At 46.6% G+C, this 19,413-nt stretch overlaps 1 protein-coding gene across 15 annotated transcripts in view; it reads right to left on the bottom strand.

Moving 5' to 3' along the window:
• The window catches only part of TSPOAP1 (TSPO associated protein 1), a 75,358-nt gene that overhangs the window by 38,544 nt on the left and 17,401 nt on the right, over window positions 1-19,413 (bottom strand). For 13 of the 15 annotated variants that reach the window (XR_014949595.1, XM_085557652.1, XM_085557644.1 and 10 more), the window contains 9 exons: window positions 16,786-17,040; window positions 11,605-11,712; window positions 10,699-10,782; window positions 9,973-10,062; window positions 9,146-9,268; window positions 8,649-8,753; window positions 7,870-7,920; window positions 1,778-1,961; window positions 641-861 (listed from right to left, as the gene is read on the bottom strand). Coding sequence is in view for 14 of the 15 variants with exons in the window: in XM_085557652.1 (XP_085413778.1) it covers window positions 641-861; window positions 1,778-1,961; window positions 7,870-7,920; window positions 8,649-8,753; window positions 9,146-9,268; window positions 9,973-10,062; window positions 10,699-10,782; window positions 11,605-11,712; window positions 16,786-17,040 (1,221 nt within the window). In the remaining variant the exon portion in view is untranslated. Of the gene's footprint in view, window positions 1-640; window positions 862-1,777; window positions 1,962-7,869; window positions 7,921-8,648; window positions 8,754-9,145; window positions 9,269-9,972; window positions 10,063-10,698; window positions 10,783-11,604; window positions 11,713-15,849; window positions 16,017-16,785; window positions 17,041-19,413 lie in introns of those variants that run through there. The other 2 variants (XM_085557655.1, XM_085557647.1) reach the window with 2 other exon arrangements.

Here is a 19,413-nt window from a genome sequence, read left to right as displayed (position 1 = left end):
CCCTGCCCTGCTCACAGCACTGCTCTGCTCTAAACTGCATCAGCCCCTGCTCAAGTGAATCCCACACCACCATAAAAGGGCTCCTGGGGAGAAGAAGCAACAACCATCGATGAGATCTTGGTGACACAAACATGCAAAGCCTGTTAGCTTCATCCCTCTTAGCACAAACTTGGCATATTCTCATGTTTTTGTGGTTTTTTTACCAAGTAATATCTTAGTAACTAAAAACACCACACAAGAAGTTTGAGTTCCTCATTCATAGCTCAAGGCAAAAGATAGTCTGGACACAGTTTCTCCCCACACTAAAAATTCCCGTTTGTAGCCTTTCTGTGTCTTAGTGGCAGCTGAGATGCCACAAGGAAGCTTAGAAAGAGCTATCTCACACATCCCATCCCACTCTTCCAAGCTCCCAGGCATTATCTACCCAGTTGTTTCCTTCATACACAGCAAAATATTCAAATGAGCATTAAAGACATGGCATCTGAAGTAATTTCAGTATTCCCCTATGGTTTTTCTCATTTATTCCATTTTCTTCAGGCAGTCAGAAGGGAATGAATGCAACTTTACTAGTGCTCTCAGCAATGCATTTATTCCTTTCTGGCTGGAAAGCACAAGTAGCAGAGGGGACTCCCATACTGACCTCTGGAGTTGGGCAGGATTTGGGGCTGTTCTGCATGGATTCAGATTTTGAAGAGCTGGACTGAGATTCCCCTTTCTTGGATTGTTTCTGAGCACTGCTGGGAGCAGCTGGGGAGCCCACAGTTGTGTCCAGCCCCCGCTGCAACAGTTCCAGCTCGTCACTCCCTTCATTGTGAACCTTCTTTGTGCTCTGATGGGGGAGTAACCCAGGAACAGCAGACTCTGCAATAAAATCAGCTGTCCATTAGTTACAGCCACAGGCAGGATAAGGATCAGCAACAAGCATCCCAGGGAGCAGCCCAAGTCTCTACAAACCTGCCTCACTGGACACCTGAGCGCTCCCTGGCCACAGAAATGCCAACTTCTCTTTACAAAATGAATCAAAAGTATTTACAAGAGGGATAGAGATGCCAAAATTACACTAAACATTTGCATTAACTCCTTCAGTGTTGGAATCTGTGGTATTGAGATGATTCTGAGATTGTAGAAAGTCTTTGTCAGTCTTGCTGTTAAAGAAGAAGTCATAATGTGTTTGTGTTGGTTTTTAAGGTTGTTTATTCTTGCTAATTTGTAACATGTTCTGCTGCCCTGCCACAGCTCTGTCCTGCAGGGCAGCGTGTGGGGCTCTGCCCTCAGTGGGATGTTACAAACATTATATACTAAAAACTATGTGTGCTATATTTATAATAATGTGCTAATATTTATCACTTATGTTGAACAGTGTGTCTCTAGCTTAAACTAATAGAAAAATGCCAACACTATAGTGAAACATGGAAGACATGAAGAAGGAGAAAAAGGACAAGACACACCCAATTTCCTCCATCTTGTCCCCTTTGGACCCCCTAATCTAGAATCCTAAAATTTTACTTTTGCACCCGTGCCACACTTAATTATTACTTATATCAAACACTCAGAGCTTGTAATTCATCTTGTAAGATTGAAAACTTTTTTCCATGGACAGAGATCACAGACAGTGTCTCTGGGGGTACTGTACATGAGGGTTCCTGACCCCCTGCCAGGGTCCCAGACCTTCCAGGGCAGCCAGAGGGATGCCCTGGATTCCCACACTTTAGCCCTTTTCATTGACATAAATATCAACCCATTTGTCAAAGCCCTCTCAGGCACATCCAGCAATTACCCTTCTCCCAACAGGCCTGCGGGGTGGAGCTGCACAGAGCAAGGGGCAGCTCTGAAGTCACCAGAGTGGAGGTGAGAAGGTCGATTTTTCCTGTTTGAAGCCGGAATTGTTGGAGTTCCTGTGACAGAAGGCTGAATTGCTCTGTTTGACTGCGACACTGATCTTCCAGATCCTTCACCCGGGCCTGCCAGGAGAGAACAAGGTTAGGAACAAACCCCTGATGAAACACTGAGGCTCAAAACAGGATTTGCTTTTGCTGCATCTTTTCACAGACTCCAAGGAGCTAAAAGATGCTTTTAAATGCCCTGTCTAGCAACAGTCATTGGCAACTGGCAGCCTCACACCTCTACTTATCTTAGAAAAGCTGAGGCTCATCATCATCTCTGAGGAAGCTGACTACAAATTCCATAAGGACTTATCCCTAAAATTCTGGGTTTGAACTTCAATATCCTCTCTGAGATAGGTCAATGATAAATAAGCCTTAAAAAGATTCAAAAGGCTTTGCATGGTGTTTGGAGCATTGAAATCAAATGGCTTCAAAAGGAACTGCTCTCCCAATGTTGTCCACCACTCCAGAGGCCCCAGCAAGCTCCAAAAACCTTCATTTGACCTCCCCACCATTCCAGGCAGGACTGCCAACTGTCCCTCTTGGCACTAGGAAGGGCAGAGACCACATGGGCCTATGTTGCAGAACTCTCCCTTGATGTGGGAAGCCCACACACCTGTCTCCCTGGTCCTATGGGGGTGATTTACTCCAGGCAAATGCATGCTGGAGACAAGAAAGCTACACCTCAGCAAGATGAGGTGCCAAGAAGCCTTGGGAAACACTCTAGAGAGGGAAGGATACATTTGTATCTTCCCATATTCTCATTTTACTATCTCTAGAACTTCCCCTTACAAAACATTGCTGATTCCTGGCTGTTGTTACACATCTCCACATTCCCCCAGGTTGTAGGCAGATCAATTCCCAGGTGACTGCAACTGCTCCTTTCCCTCCTCTTACTGTTTCTTGTAGGTAAGAGGCACCAAAACAGATGACTGCACTGCACTCTTCAAAATTTTCCATTCTACCAAATGTATTTGAAGTGTTTTTTCTCCTTCCAACTCAAAAAACAAATGATGCCTTCAAATATTACGTGAGACAGAAAGCCTGAGATTATAAGCAGCTCTAAAAATAACATTTCTGACCTGGTAAAAGCTCTCTCTGTGGTCTCAGAGTAATACAAAACCTTTGTAGCTGCTCCCTAAGAACTTAGGAGGGTCATGCATTTCTATTTGACTGACATATCTGTTTTAGGTGTTTCAGTTTATTACTTGTTCCCTCCACAAGTTCAAAGGTGCTCTCATGCTCTAAGAAACGCCTGGTGAAGTCTCTCAAGTTTGGCAAGAACTATCTCTGAACTGAATTCCGATGCCAGGACTAACTTCCAGAAGTGTCTGTGTTATCCACTTGCTCAGAGTCAACTCCTTGTTTCCTAAGTAATGGTGCACAGGATTCCTCTGCCAATATGAGTGTTTGAATTTACTTACAGTTTGGATTTTTCACATAAAGGCTTCTCCCCTACAACATTATATCACAACAGAGAAAAGAAACCCTCAACAGTACCAACAGTTGCAGCCTACAACAGCCTACAACAACAGACAGGTACAGAATGACTGCAGGACCAGAGGGGGATTTCCTGTCTTCTCTGGAGACATGAGCCAGCAGATGCATCTGGATATTGTGTTTAATACCATCATAATAGTACCTTGTCCTGTAAATTCATAAACCACAGTTTAAATCCATTTACACTGGCAGCCAAGCTAATAACTCAGATAATTCACAGTTTAATTCTAAGACAGTTAGTCAGGTGTCTTTTCAATCTGTTACTCCAAACAACATACAAACATGCCTTAAGTACTACTGCCACATCATACACAAGGTGTACTTCTAGCAGCTACTTTGCAGGGGACCACAGGCAGCTGGGAAGCAGCAGGGTTTCCAGGGCAGTGCTGGGAGGCAGGAGGATAAGGAAGATGAGGCCCAAGGACGTGGCCTTGGAGGTTCCAGGGAACCAGCAGGAATCAAGCTCCAGACACAGAGAATTCTGTGTCTGTGCCCAACCCAAAATAGGCAGAAAGAGGAGCCTCCCACAACAGGGACTGGACTTCCAGAAGAGGCTGCAAGAGCAGGAGCAGAGCTTGGTGGGGTCAGTTTAATCACCAACTCAGGAACTGATTCTCCACACCCTACCACCACCACCTCAGCTCCATCCTCTAAAACACTCTCATTCATGGCTGGTCTGTTCCACTTCTAGACCTCATGTTCTCCTTTCAGATGGCCCTTGCACCCCTTGTCCGTATCTTCTGCTATATACTTTTCAGATCAGAGAATCCCCATTTTGCTGGAAGGGAATTCTACAGGTGTGTAGTCCAAGCTCTTGCTAAAAGCAGGGCTGATGCCAAAGGAATTAAAGGAACATCCATAACTCCACATCAGGGCGGGTGGAACTTCTACAGGATGGGAGCACACCCCAATAAAGTCCTTTCCTGAGAGTTACCACCACTTTACTGCTTTTTTGACCAAATTGTGGCTGACTTTTTTTTTTTAAATCCCCTACCTCCAACCCTGTACCTCCTATGCCAGCAGGGAATTCTGAGCCTACCACCAGGCATGTTTAGTCTCTGTTCTCTCTCCTCCATGTGCCTTTGCACAGCCAATGTCACCTTATCTCCCCATTCCTCCTGAGATCTCTGCCACACTGGAAGGTTTTAAAGAAGTTTTCTGTCAGCTACAAACCCTAGCACTTCTAAACCAGCCTTCTTTCCAAACCTCCTGTGAACAGGCCAGCCAGCACAGCTCCTAAGCTGGAACTTCGTTAGTTACCACCTCTTCTGGGAAAACTATTATCCACAATCTCTGCTTCCCATCTTCCACCCAATTACAAAGCCAGCGGGACCAGTCTTCTTCTCCACGACACTCATTTGCAATGTTGTCACCACTGCTTTTGGGGTTGGAAGGAAACACTTCATTCTTGGACTGCAAAGACACTTAGAAGTGGAGAAGGAGCACGGTTGGACAATTCTAAAAATCTGGAAGTGCCAAAAAAAGCAAGCTCCTAATTCTAACTGGTCAAGAAAGCAAGGCACTTAAAGAGAAACACAGCTACTCCATCAAAGTCACAGTGGGAGCTCCTTTAATTACACTTGTTTCTTAGCAGTAACACTCTTGCAATCTTTTCCAGAGTATAGTTAAAACAAGGATATCAAGCAACTGTCAAAGTCAGAGCAGAGGGAAAAATGTCCTGTTTGACAGCATTAGAGCAGTACCTGCATGCAATCCAAAGTACTCTGGGAGCAAGAAGAAAAGCAAAAAGAGATATCAAACCACATCAGCAGTTACATTACAACACTCTGCCAAAGACAATCCAACCCTCAGTCTGAATGAAATTGTTTTCTCACCAAATTACAGTGCCTGCCTCGGTCCATACTGAGATTCCCACCTCATTCCCAGAAGCATCTGCTTGCCAAACAAAAGCTAAATCCTACACACCACATGCATGAATAAGATAACCAGGGACTTTTTGAGGGCCTCCAAATCCCAGTGTGCTTTGAGATAAATGACAATATACTTGGAGTGGCTGCTAAATTTCAAGCCCCCTTTTCCCAGCACATTGCACCCACTCAAAAACGAATGTAATGGACATTTTGTGCCCAGACCTTTCCCCAGGTCTGAGATCACGGAGTTCTGGGAATCAAAGCACAGCTCAGAGCCTGGCTGTGATAGGATCTTAAGCAGCTGACAGCCTGCTCAGTCCTGCATCCTGCTCCTAGGTCAGGGAAAGCAAGCAAAGTTGAGCTCTGGTCCCCTCATTTCCCAACAAAACTGGATTCCTGGAAGGAGGCTGTCTCCTTTTGTATCTATTCATTGCCAAAGGCAGTTGAAATCTTGTCTTATGTACTTTGGAATCACTGAACTCCCTCATTCCCATGACCATAACCCTCAAGCTTTTCTTCCTAAGCTGAGAGCATGCTTCTCTCCATGGCATTTCTGCACATACCCCACTGCATACTCTCCTCACCCCTGTCACTGCCTTATCTCTCAGAACTACAGAACACCTAAAGCTGAAGGAGATCACCTGGAGCACTGGGATCACCTGATCCAAGCCCTCAGCTCAGAGCAGGGTTGGCTGCTGAGAGCTCTGTCCAGTTCTGGCCATCTCCAGGGAGAGAGACTCCACTTAAGACAATCATGGGACAGAACCCTTCAAGCAGGAAAATGGACTACACTCATTCCTTATGTATATCACATAAAAAAGCAATTCATGCATATGTGAAAATAACAATACATAGCAAAGGCATCTCAAACCCCTAATCATGACATACACTGATGTTCTGGAATGATTTTAGTTAGGTGATTTAAATGACTGTTGCTCTGCATTAAACTGGCTTTTAATGACAGTTTCTCTTTCTTTGTCCTACTTTATAAAATTCAGGGACAGGTTGAATTGGGCTCTGAGAAGCTTGGTTTAGTGGAAGGTCCCTGCCTACAGCAGGAGGTAGAACTGGATGAACTTCAAGGTCCCTTCCAACCCAAACCATTTGATGATTCTGTGATCTCTGTGCCAGTAACATGAAAGCAAGAATATTTAACTAGTAAGGCCCTTGCAGTAGAACATTACCTTCAAACACAGAATAAGAGGACTATCTCTTTCTTCCTTTGCACAGGGAGATGTCTGGTTTAAACTTAAGTAGCTTCTCCAACCTTTCACTGAGTTAGTTCAGAAAATGTTTGACAAACATCATAGAATCATCAAATCCCACAATGGTTTAGCCTGGAAGTGACCTTAAAGCTCATTTTATTCTATGGGCAAGGACATTTTTCACTAGACCAAGTTGCTCCAATGACCCTGACACAGAACCACAGCAATCCTCCATTCCCCAAAAGGCTGCTCAGAACCCAGCTAAACATGAGGTCATGTAGAGCAGCACCTGTATCAGCTGATTCTATCTCTGCAGCCAAATGCAGAGGTCCCCAAAAGGGTGTGGCAAAAGCACAAGATATAATGTCACATCCCCTAACACTCATCCAACCTGCAACATTTCAATCCTGTTCAGCAGGAGCCCAGCACTCTTGGGATCTACTGGCTAGGCCCCATCCAAAGGTGGTGCTATTTTGCAGTCATGGAGCAATCTCCATCAAGGGCACTTCCCACCTGCACTAACAGTTCTGGGCTCCCAAAAACCACAGAGCTGCACAGTAGTGGGCACAGGGAGCTCACTCTGACAGCCCTGACTGCTTGTCACCACCACTGGAGACAGGAGCACAGCCCCAAGAGATCCTACTGTCTGAGGGTACAGCAAGACAACCTGCTCCTCTCAGATGTTTCAGTGCTCAGAAAACCTCTGAGAGAGCAGAAGATGCTCTCCGTGCCACCACACCCAACCCAACCCTCTGGCAGTCATTAAATTGTCACATCAAGTTCCAGGGTTTGGCACTGCGCCTTTGCAGCTCCAGGAATCCAACGTTTTTTTCCAAAGTCACCCTGACAGACAGAAATCAACCCCAAAGCAGTGCTTAGCACATCTGCCAGGCTGCACCTGTACACTGTCAGCCACCAGCCAAAGCACATTCCCTCTGTGCAAGTCAGAGCAAATGGAACAAGGGAGCTACCTCAAGCTTCACTACTCCTTATGCTCAGGTTTTCCTGCTTTTATCTAATAAACTTTTCTTATTTTTCCTTAATAAAACAAATAGAGCACACATACACAAGAAAAATTTTAAATCCCACAGACACAAGTATTCTCCTTTCACATGATGCTGGAAAATGGAACAGGCAGATCTGAGTTTGGTTACTAAATGCAGCCCCAAAAGAGATTTTGGGCACGATCTGAATGTAGTAACCTATCTAATGACTGAGCAGGTTAGGATATAATTCCCTGAAATTTGACCCAAATATTACTTTCACTGCAGCAACATGTTGCATCCAGTCAAGGCACTACAGCATTTTGCAGAAGAACCAACAAAACCCCAGGCATTCAAACTGATATTATAAATAAAAGGTACCAAATCTGGAGCCATTAATCCAGTGGCTCATTTCTTTCTGTCTTACCTCTAGAAGCTGTACTGCTCCCTCATGTTCCCTTCTTGCCTCTGCCTGTGCCTAAGAAAAAATAAGGGAGGAAATCAGAAAGCAGCCAACCTGAGCTCACTTCTATTGTCATCCTACTTGAGTAGTCCATTGTAGACTGGAGCATGAATCTGGTGAGGAACAGCTGAGGCAGCTGGAAAGGGGCTAAGTCTGGACAAAAGGAGGCTCAGGGGAGATATTCTGGCTCTGCACAACTCCTGACAGGAGGGGACAGCTGGGGGGGTGCAGCTGGGCTCTGCTCCCAGGGAGGAAGGGAGAGGACAAAGGGAAATGGCATCAAGCTGTGCCAGGGCAGGGTCAGGTTGAATACTGAGAAAACTTCTTCACAGTCCTTGGCACAGACTGCTCAGCGCACTGGTGAAGTCGCCATCCCTGGAGCAGTTTAACAGCTGTGTAGATGTGGCTCTTGTGGACATGGGTCAGTAGTTGCCTTCCAGTGCTGGGGGAACAGATGTACTCAATCTTGGAGGGCTTTTCTAAACTTAATGATTCCATGATTTTATGATTTAAATCACTCTACAGTCTGGAAACATCTCTGGGCTCTGGACATAGAGCAGGGAGAGGTCAGAACTGACATGCACAGGCAAAGCCCTTCACTTTACTCAGGTACCAGAGCTCACCTGGACTCAGACACTCTTAGCCTGTAAACTCACACCTACCTCCCCCATGCACACCTCCAAAGAAAACAAGGTGCAGGAGTCCATTCAGAGGGGAAAATGTCCCTGTCACACAGCACATACCTGCTGCAACTGCCGGACCTCCTCCTGCTTCTCCTGCAGGACAAGCAGTGCTTCCTTGTGCTCCACTTCCAGCTGCTGCCTCCGCTCAGCCAAATTTCTCATGTGCTGCAGGAGAAGGCACACATAGCTGAGTGGTGACACCACTGAAACCTTGCCCTGTGTTCTACCAGTGGTCACAAAGCCAAACCAGGGCCTGTATTTCATGTCATCATTGCACAAAGTGAGGAATTACCATCATGAGGCAGAGCAACATTGTCAGAGAAAACCCTCAAATTGGAGATGGCCACCTTATCTCCCACTCAAATCCCTGAAGCAGCCTTTCCAAAGTACCTCTGTCCACTTTGGAAAGCCATGTTCCAGGATCCTGCAGAAGCAGAATTCCCAGTGGAATCACAGAGACAAAAAAATGGTCAGAAAAGACAAACAGACAACCTGTGCCATTCAAAGGAATCAGTAGGTGTTTGGACAGTCCTTCCAGCCATGTGGATCCTACTGACCTTCAGCACCTGCTCTAGATTCTCCAGCTTGGTTTGGAGTCCTTGATTTGTCTGAATTACTGAATCCCGTTCCTTAGTCACTAAAACAACCTGCAGTTTCAGGTCAGCATTCTCAGATTCAACCTGGAGAGAAAGGATTTTCAGTGAGGACAAGCAGCCATAGGTGTTTCTTGTAAAAACAACACAGACCAGTTTATTTCTGTCCTTTCTGCAGGCAGTGATACCAAAATCAGGCACCTCCTCTGCCTCAGGTTTTCACTTAAAAAAACATATGAGCATTTTTGTATCAGGCTTCAATGTGTAAGAATTTATTTGCACACTGCTTCTCTCCCTAGATTCATCTCCCCTCCCCTTTTGCAAGGAGGAAGAGACTGGGATAGGAACAAGCTACATAATGGAGAGATAATAAAACAAGCACAAGGTCTATAAGCAATTTTAATCCCATATTTTAGGATTAAACACAGAACAGGACAGAAAATTCAGTAGCTTGCTAAAATAATCTTTGACTCCTTCACTTACCACGAGGAACTTTTGGTTCCAGGGTGCACTATGACAACTACCAGCAATGCAAGGAAAGACAAACATTTCCACTTACAACAGTTATTAAATAAGTAGGAAGCCTTATGCATGGTGGCAAATTGACACATGGGACTGACAAATTACTTTCTAACTTTAGTGCATTAGATTTGTCCAGAGAAGAAACTGGGAACAGAAGCCCAGATCAGCACACGACCATTACTGCGCTGGAAACTTAAGAACAGCATGTTCTTCTCAGCAGAGTTTTGCAGAAGCCAACACTGCCAACCTGACAAAGGCACTGCTTTTACCTGTCCTGCCCACCCAGCCTTCTCATTCAGCTGCAAGTTCTCTTCAGCCAGTCGTGCATTTTCACTCTGCACCTCCTGCAGCTGGATCTCCTGTCCAGAAAGAGCAGGAATTACACCAAGGCCCTCTGAATAACTCCCCCAGATTATCCTGCAGAGCAGTTTTTTGTGATGGTGCAGGATGCTGGTGGGATGCTGCTCGAGGTCTGGGAAGCAACAGTGAGCAGCACTGCCCAAACAGAACCCAGGACCCGACTATGGGATTGGACCTGGATGACCTTTAAAGTCTCTTCCAACCCAAACCAGCCTTTGATCTCTTGAGCAAAGCAAAGCAGAAACAGAAGGGAGAAATCCAGATGTTCTGCTATGAGCTGCAAAAGTTCCCTGGAATTAAATAGGATTTCAGTCAACAAAAAGCACAAGAAAAGACAGTGAGATGATGTTATTACCATTTCAATACCTGTCTGGAGTACCTGTAAAAATGGTTATGTATCTCCCCAAATTAGCAAAGGCCACAGAATTTCATCCACTGATTTGTGTAGCCGTATTCAGCCCACAGGAGACTAAATTAACAATTCCAGCCTTAAGGGCTGGAGCTCCAAAAAATGTTCAAACGAACAGAAACACTGGTGATTCCTTATTAAGATGAACTGAAGGGAATCCAAGAGAGGCACACAATAACTTAGCTCCTCCCATTATGCTCGTAAAGTAGGCAACAAGAACACTTACTAGTTCTTTACATCTTTTATGCTTTTTTCTCACTTCATGCTCAAGGTTTTCACATTTTTTGCGCTTCTTCTTGAGTTCAACTTCCTGCATAAAACAAGCAGAAGTAGATCAGAAAGCCCTGATCTACACTCTTACAGTGTATATGAAATTCAAGCCCAGCCTCTCAGACCTAGAGCTGCATTAGTTATTTTTATTTTCTTATCAAAATCTCTTTGGGACAAAGTTAAACAATGTAGAAACCAAAGGAGATTTTTCTGAAAGTTAGGAAAATAAAAAAAACCCACAAAACTATTCTTCTCTTCCCTGAGCCTTCCATCCAGAAATAATTCTGCTTCCACATGCATGGACTGTTCCTATTTATACAGAACAGTAGAGAGGACAAAGTGTAGGGGCAAAACAACAGATGTTCTGTATAAAATTTTCATCTTTAAACACCAGCTGTGCTATTTTAGCTCCTATTTGAATTCCAGTGATACCTAACAGAGCACAGACATCCTCTTGATCTGCAACTACTCACTACCACTCAGATCAACAGGAGCTGCTAAACCTCCCTGTGCACTGTCTTAATTGCTGGAATAATTCACAAGGGACACATTCCTCATTCACATCTGTCCTCAGTTCAAATAAGTCTAAACCAAACACAGCACAGAATCTACAAGTTTCCATCTCATCTGAGTGTGACATATTCCCCTGCCAGCCCAGCACCTGGACCTGCCACCCAGCAACAATCTACATGCAGAATGCCTGTGTTGTTCTACCAATTCCTCAAGCTGTCCACTTTTGCAGGGCAGCTGCACCTAAAAAGATTTCAGTCCCCAAAATCTCTACCTGGACTGCACATATGAAACCCCCAACAAAAATAAGAAAGTAGCACACTGCTTCCCCCAAACCAGGTTCACAACTCACCAGCTGCTGTATCTGTTTGCTGCTCTCCTGGTTTGTTACTGCATTTTTGGGAGGAAAATTTTCATGTCCTTCAGAGGCAGGTCCCAGTGGTTGCACAGCTGGTTCCACCTGAAAGCAGAAGAGATGCCAGGGAGCTCAGGGACATCCTGAGACTGTAGAGCACACTAAGGGAAGAGGGATTTTCCTGGTGGCACCACCCAGGACAGCAGTGCTCCACAGGGAACTCCTGATCTCTGAGCTGCACCACTTGACATGGAGAAAGCTGGACACCTCGCCAGGGATCTCTGTGCTGGGAATCCTGGAGCCCAGTGCCAACCAGCCCAGCTTGACTGAAGCATCTCTGAGGAACAGTGGGCTCCTGGAAGTTCTCAGATCCAAGCTCCCATTTGTGCCTCACCTAATGATCCAATGAGAGGCAGCAGCAACACCTTTCACAGCCTTCCCCAAAGCGACACAGAGAGAAGGGGGAACACAGCCCACAAAGGGCAGAAATAAGTGAAGATGTCAGAATCTAAGGGCAGGGAAGAACAAACACTACCAACAAATGCAGCATCCCCCTCTGCTGGTAGCTGGGAAGGGCTAAATGGCAGCAGTGCCATGGCTTTTGTGCATCACCAAACCAGATGAAAGGAGACACTTTCTATACATATTTGTACACAAGTTTCTAACAGAATGCCTTTTCATTTGGGTCACAGACAAACACATGAATCCTCTGAATATTTGCTCTCAGCTAATACTTGCCTTGCATTATCTGCCCAGAATAGCCCTGACTGCAGGGCAAGAACTGAGACACACAGAAGAAAACAGGTCTTGATAAGGTTTAAAACATTAACTGTGAAGTTATTTTTTATAAACAGATTTTAGGGAAAGATCTTTATGATTATCAAAGCAAACCTGTACTGTGAGGAAACAGCAGGACTTTATGAATCCATCTCAGCCTTAGCCTTCAGCTGACCTCTCCTTAGACATGGGATTCCTCATTTCCCTCTGAACACCTTCAGTGCTGAGGGATCCATGGGATGAGCTCTGAGCTCCCTGTACAGCCAGCCATTAGGGCAGTGCCTAAGGACTTTACCTACGATGTGATTTTTCATCTATTTTTGGCTTGAAAAACACAGGTTTTATCTACATCTATATTCATGGCTCTTATGCTGAAAGCCTGAGAGCTCCAAGAGCTCACACTCAAGCTCAGGCTACCAAGGAGTTCTCATTTTTTGCTAAAAAAAAGAATAAAAATACAAAATCTGAAATCACCTTCCACATGAACCTTGTTCCCTACCATTCATGGAATAAGGTTCACTGCAGAGTCCAACAGTCTGAGCATCAACCAGCATGTGGAAACCCTGGGATCCTCCACCCAACCCATGGCACCTCAAGGGCCACAGTGCTTGGAAGCTTTCAGGTCTACTGTGAAACCCATATTTAACTGTGGAATAGCCCTGTGGAAATGTTTCTGAGACTTTTTTGATTTTCACTCACCTTTCTCATGCTAAGTATCAAACTGGTATTTCAGAGAATCCCAGAATCACTGAGGTTTGTAAAAGACTTCCAGGCCCATCCAGTCCAAGCCGTGCCCAATCCCCACCTTGTCCCCAGCCCAGAGCACTCAGTGCCACCTCCAACGTTTCCTTGGACTTCTCTGAGGATGGGGACTCCAAACCTCTCCAAGCAGGCCTGCCAAGTCCTGATCACCCTTTCTAGGCAGAAATTCCTCCTGATGTCCACCCTGAGCCTGCCCTGGCCCAGCCTGAGTCCATTCCCTCTCCTCCTGTCCCTGTTCCCTGGAGCAGAGCCCAACCCCCCGGCTGTCCCCTCCTGTCAGGAGCTGTGCAGAGCCACAAGGTCCCCCCTGAGGGCAGGGCAGAGGGAAAAAAAACATCTGTGCATCCCTCTTCATCACAGCACAGTTTGGGGGGGGGGAAATGGGGGCTGAAATCTCAGACTATGAAGAACAAGGCTGAGAACATCTCTGAAACTGAACTGTGGAAGCTAAGAAAATAAAAAGTAACAAGACACCAAGATTATGTAGTATTCACCTCAGGGTTTAAAACCCCCTTTGGCATGAACTGAATCCCTCAGTTCAGAGGAACTGAATCAATACACCAGGCAGCAACTGGCAGAACAAGAGGACACAGTCTCAAGCTACGTCAGGGACGGTTTAGGTTGGATATAAGGAAAAAAAAAAAATTACTGAAAGAATAATAAAATACTGGAATTGTCTTCCCAGGGAGGTGGTGGAATCACCATCTCTGGATATGTTTAAAAAAAGACTGGACTTGGCACTTGGTGCTATGGTCTAGTTGTGGTGTTAGGGCATAGGTCAGACTTGATGATTTTAGAGGTCTCTTCCAACCTCGTCATTCTGTGATTCTGTGATTCTCTAATCCGTGCAGCAAGTCGCTTCTCCAACACTGCCTTAACAAAAAATACCTGGAAGATGGTAAATGCCATGCTTCAAGAGTATTCCAGAGTTTTAAGCATATTCCAGTACACATCTGTAGTAAGACAGACCAGTACATTTGACGCTATTTCTGGGCAAACTGATAAAAATTACATAGAACACAAATACGTTAAAAAACCCAAACAAACTTGTGCTATGGCAAGGGGAAACATATTCATGGATGCATAAAGGGTTTTTTTTTAAGATGTCAGCAAGTGAGTGGGTGAGGGAGGCCCAGTAACAACCTGGTAGGGCACTCAGAAGACATCCAGCTGCTGTCCTTTAACAGGTGTTTGCAGACACTGACTCACCACGGGGCGAGGGGAGGGTTTTCTCTTGGCTAAATATTCAGTAAAACTGAAAGGGCTGAATAAGAGGGAGCAGGAACTGTGCTCTGCAAGTACTGATGCAACAGAGACAGTGATGAGGGCCCCGTGACACTGAGTGATTACAGAGACTAAGGATGGTTTAATAAAGAGTGCTTAGACAAAAATGTAAAGAAATCTTCTGGGAAAGGGAGATAAAACTTCATTATGCTGTCATATAAATCAACGCCACAAGCGTCTGGGATGCTGCTGCATGCTGCTTCCCCAGCACAAAATTGAGAGAGAAAACACACAAAGGAGGGAGACAAATATAATGAACACTGAATAATGGGAGAGGCTGGAAAGAAAGAAAAACAGAAAGAAAGACAGAAAGAAAGACAGAAAGAAAGACAGACAGAAAGAAAGACAGAAAGAAAGAAAGAAAGAAAGAAAGAAAGAAAGAAAGAAAGAAAGAAAGAAAGAACATAAAAACGGCTGAAGGAGAGTGTCGGAATCTGAGGTATTGATGATTCTGAGGTTGTAGAAAGTCTCTGTCAGCCCCGCTGCCAAAGAAGAAGTCATAATTCATCTGTGCTGGTTTCAAGGTTGTTTATTCTATTTATCTCTAACATGTTCTGCTGCCCTGCTGCAGCTCTGTCCTGCAGGGCAGTGTGTGGGGCTCTGCCCTCAGTGGGATGTTACAAACATTAAATACCAGAAATTCCCTGGGCTGGATTTACAATAACGTGCCAATATCTGTCACCTACGTTGGACAGTGTGTCCCCAGCCTGGACCAACAGAAAAATGCCAACACCACAGTGAGACATGGAGGGCATGAAGAAGGAGAAAAAGGACAAAACACACCCAATTTTCTCCATCATGTCCCCTTTGAACTCCTAATCTAGAATCCTAAAATTTTACTTTTGCACCCGTGCCACACTTAATTATTACTGATATCAAACACTCAGAGCTTGTAATTCATCCTGTAAGATTGAAAACTCTTTTCCATGGACAGAGATCACAGCCAGTGTCTCTGGGGGCTCTGTCCAGGGGGGTTCCTGACCCCTGCCAGGGTCCCAGGCCTGCCAGGGCAGCCAGAGGGAAGCTCTGGATTCCCACAGGAGAGGGGTTTATAAACCCAGGAGTGACCTGGAAAAAACGGACAAGGAATGAATATTCAATGCATCTGCTGTAAGAGCCGGGGGGCAATAAACGAGAGCACCTGGCGGGAAGATGGGGGGGAAGATACGCAGCCCAATCTCCCACCGGGGGATGTGGGGTTGTATCCCACAGAAAACACGGGAAGAAACCAGCGGAGCCCCTTGAGCCACACCCTCAGCATCCCGCGGCTCGGACAGCCCTGACCCCGGCGCCGCGGAGGGCCCCGGAGCGGGTCCCGGCGGGGCCCCGGAGCCGCCCGGCGGGGCCCCGGAGCCGCCCGGCGGGGCCCCGGAGCCGCCCGGCGGGGCCCCGGAGCCGCCCGGCGCGGCCCGGCCTTACCTGGCGGCGGAGCGGCCCCGGCCGACCCCCGCGGCGCCCCCGGCCCAGCGCAGCCCCGCTGGGGCCCGGCCCGGCCTTACCTGGCGGCTGCGCGGCCGCGGCGGGGGCGGCGCCCTGAGGCGGCCCCGGATCGGCCGGGCTGAACCACTGCGGGCGGAGGGGCCCGGCCCGCCGGGCCGAGCGCGGCCTTGGCTGCGGGGACACCCCCGGAGCTGCTCCAGGGCTGGAGCCCCTCTGCTCTGGAGCCAGGCCGGGAGAGCTGGCGGTGTTCACTTGGAGAAGGCTCCAGGGAGAGCTCAGAGCCGCTTCCAGGGCCTGAAGGGACTCCAGGAGAGCTGGAGAGGGACTGGGGACAAGGGATGGAGAGATGGGACTCAGGGAATGGCTCCCACTGCCAGAAGGCAGAGATACTGGGAAGAAATTCCCACCTCGTAGGGTTGGGAGGCCTTGACACAGGTTGCTAAGAGAAGCCTTGGTTGCCCCATCCCAGAAAGCATCTACAGCCAGGTTGGACAGGGCTTGGAGCAGCCTGGGATAGTGGAAAGTGTCCCTGCCTGTGGCAGGGGGTAGAAAGAGATGCACTTTTAAGATCCCTCCAATCCAAACCATTCCATGATTATATAAGGAAGAAACATTACTTGCTTTCCTGGGTGGAAAAACACAGCACGGGAGCCTTGTGCTCGGGAAAATGAGCAGGACTGAGCTCCTGGCATGGCTTAGCATCCCTGCCCTGGTGTGGTCTGCCAGCAGCATCCACATCCCTCCTTACCCTGAGACCTGGTGCTGGAATGTGTCCCTTTGGAAACCAGCACTGCACCTATTTGCAGTGGATGTGAACCACAGCCCTCACCTTCTCCAAGTGAAGTTCCCTAAAAACAGCAATTAACTGAGTAATTAAATAGGCAAACTTTCCGATCGCTGACCCACTTGTCTCACCTCCCTGCGAGTTCTCTCTGCGAGCGCTGGGTCTCCCAAAGCCTCCTTTGGTCGAGGTGCACCTTTGAGGCAGGAATTGCTTGGTCCTGGATGTGTGGCAGCACTGGGCATGGCACTGCCTGAGCTCATTTTGGAGGAACGCAGACACTCTTTGAAATTCTTGAGCGCGATCTGCCTCTGGAGCCGCAGCACCTCTCGCTGGGATTCCCTCAGCAGGCGGTCAAACTCAATGACGTTCAGGCAGCGAGGGTCATCCTGTGGGAAACCAACCATGGCCCCATGGCACTGACAAGCTCCAAAAGCTGGGACATTTCACATTTAACATGCAGACTCCGAAAGAGGAGAGGCTGGGGAAACCCAGGTAGTGTGGCACACACACACGTGGTTGATTCCTGTGTCTCCAAGGCCACAAAGCTCACTTTACATCCTTTATGCAAAAACATTATTCCTCATGAAGATAAAACCCAGCCTGTAATGCTCCTGCACCTCTCTCAGCATGATGTGCAGGGCTTTTCCAAGCATGGGCCATCTCATCACATGCCAGCAGGGAGCGTGGCAGGATAACATCATTTCACAGCCCAGCCAAACCAGAGCTCTCACTGCTTTCTTGACTCCTTGGTCTGGGTGCTGGCAAGCACTTGGCTTTGAGAGGTTGCAGGAATGAAGAACATCTGGGATTTGGTCAGTTCTTTCTCAGGATAATACTTGGTTTCCTAACATTCTTGATTTCTCTCCTCTCAAAACAGTATGTGTGATGGACACCTATCTATAGCACAAGGGTGTTGCTCCCATCCATTCATGACCCAAACACAGCAGCTTTTGAAGGAAACCAGCACAATCTGAGACTCACAAAACTGGGGAGAATATGTCACCTGTTTGTTTGATTCTTCAAAGGTTTCCAGATTTCAGGAAGCTGAAGAAACCTGCATGTCCATATATACAAAATCAGGTTACGAAAACCTGTCTTTAAAAATCTGCTGCTGGAGGAGACATTCCCCTGGAAAGCTCCTAAGCCAGAGAATTCAAGACATAACTGGTATCCAGGACAAATTTAATTGCTTCCCTATTTGCTTCTTCTTTGCCCTAAAAATAGTGTGTGCTTTATAAATACAATTTGTGGAGAGAACTATGGTTACTCTCATGCTGCAAGGGAGAAACTGAGGCAACATCAGTGGGAACTGATTATAGATTCAAGAAGTGAGCAGCTGGGCCCCCTCTCTGCCAGACCCATGTTCAGGCTATCAGGGTAGTAGTTCTTTAAACAAAATTGGCTGGGGCTATGTATAAAATCTCTCTTCCCCCACCACAAAAAGGCAGCTATTCCCAATGGACAGCCTCTGAAGCCTGGGGGAATAAGGGAATAGAAAAAAATCAGAGCCCTCCCCTCAATTTTTATTATACTGATCCCCTGCAGCTGTTCCCCCAGTCCCCCACTTCCAAGAATCCGTGCTGCAAGAAATTGCAGCCTGGATGTAGCTGGAGCCGGGGGTTGGTTGGAAGCAGATCACTGGAGTATGATATCAGGAAATTTTTTTATTCCATCCTAAGAGCCCTGGCTTTGCAAAACAAGGCCAATGCATCTGCAACCCAAGGTGCAGGTTGTGTGTCCTGCTACTGCCAGCGAACTGAGTGGATCCACTTCATAGTTACAAAAAAATTCTACTGATTTAAATACCCAAGATTAAAATTGATTTGATTACAAAATCTGAGTGTGCACATCATATCTCTGCATAAACCACCCTTCATTGGCATAATGTATTTTGCATGCTGCAGACAGATTAGGGGAATTTGGAATTTTAAGTAGCTGGAAATTAAAATTTAATGAACGGTTTGCTTGGAAGATAAATGGGAAAAACAGTATCAGACAGAATGATCTATACTGCGCTCTTTTCTGTGGATTCCTTGCTCAGGCATCAATGTCCCAGTTGCTGATGCCACAGACAGGACCATCAGGGACAGGGTGGTCACCCAGGTCAGCCTAGGAAGGCAGTGATTGAATTTGTCAGCCTGGGGAATTGCACCCATGTGCTTTTTTCTTGGCCGGGAATGAATCTTGCTCACCCACTTCTGTCACATTCCTTTGCAATCTGTCATATCTGTCCCTAGCAGGTTCAGGTTGCCCAGCACACTCTAGTAAGAAATCAGAGTGCTTTGGAGAGGGTCTGTTCCACTTTCTTGGGGGCTTGAGGTGAGAAATCAAACAAATGGGAAGGAAAATTCTTGCTGACACTGTAGAGCACAGAAAGACCTGGATATGTTTGTCCTTTGGTTGAATGCCAGGAAAGATCAATGGGGCAGCTCTGTACAAACACCAAATACACCCCACTGTTCTAACCCTGACTAGATCTACATTAGGCAAAGACTGAGAACCCACCTTCAAACTTGTAGTCAAACTGAATGTGTGGGGAGGTCAGGGACAAAAATAAAGCTATTTTCAGTGAGGAAGTATTTGTCACCTAAATACCACGTAATTAGGACAGGTAGAAGTGCAAATGTTCAGCTCAGCTGGGGGCAGGGAGGTAGGGTGTCACTTGACCACATTCGCATTAGCAAAACGGGGAAACCAGCATAGGCCCAAGTGTTACTGAGATCCTTTGGAGATTTAAACTGACCTAAACTGCAAGCATC

The sequence above is a fragment of the Lonchura striata genome, chromosome 19 (genome assembly GCF_050655825.1).
Source record: "Lonchura striata isolate lonStrDom1 chromosome 19, ASM5065582v1, whole genome shotgun sequence".
Taxonomy (NCBI): domain Eukaryota; kingdom Metazoa; phylum Chordata; class Aves; order Passeriformes; family Estrildidae; genus Lonchura; species Lonchura striata.
Note: the sequence above shows the minus strand (reverse complement) of the source record. Positions and strands in the feature narration are given on the sequence as shown.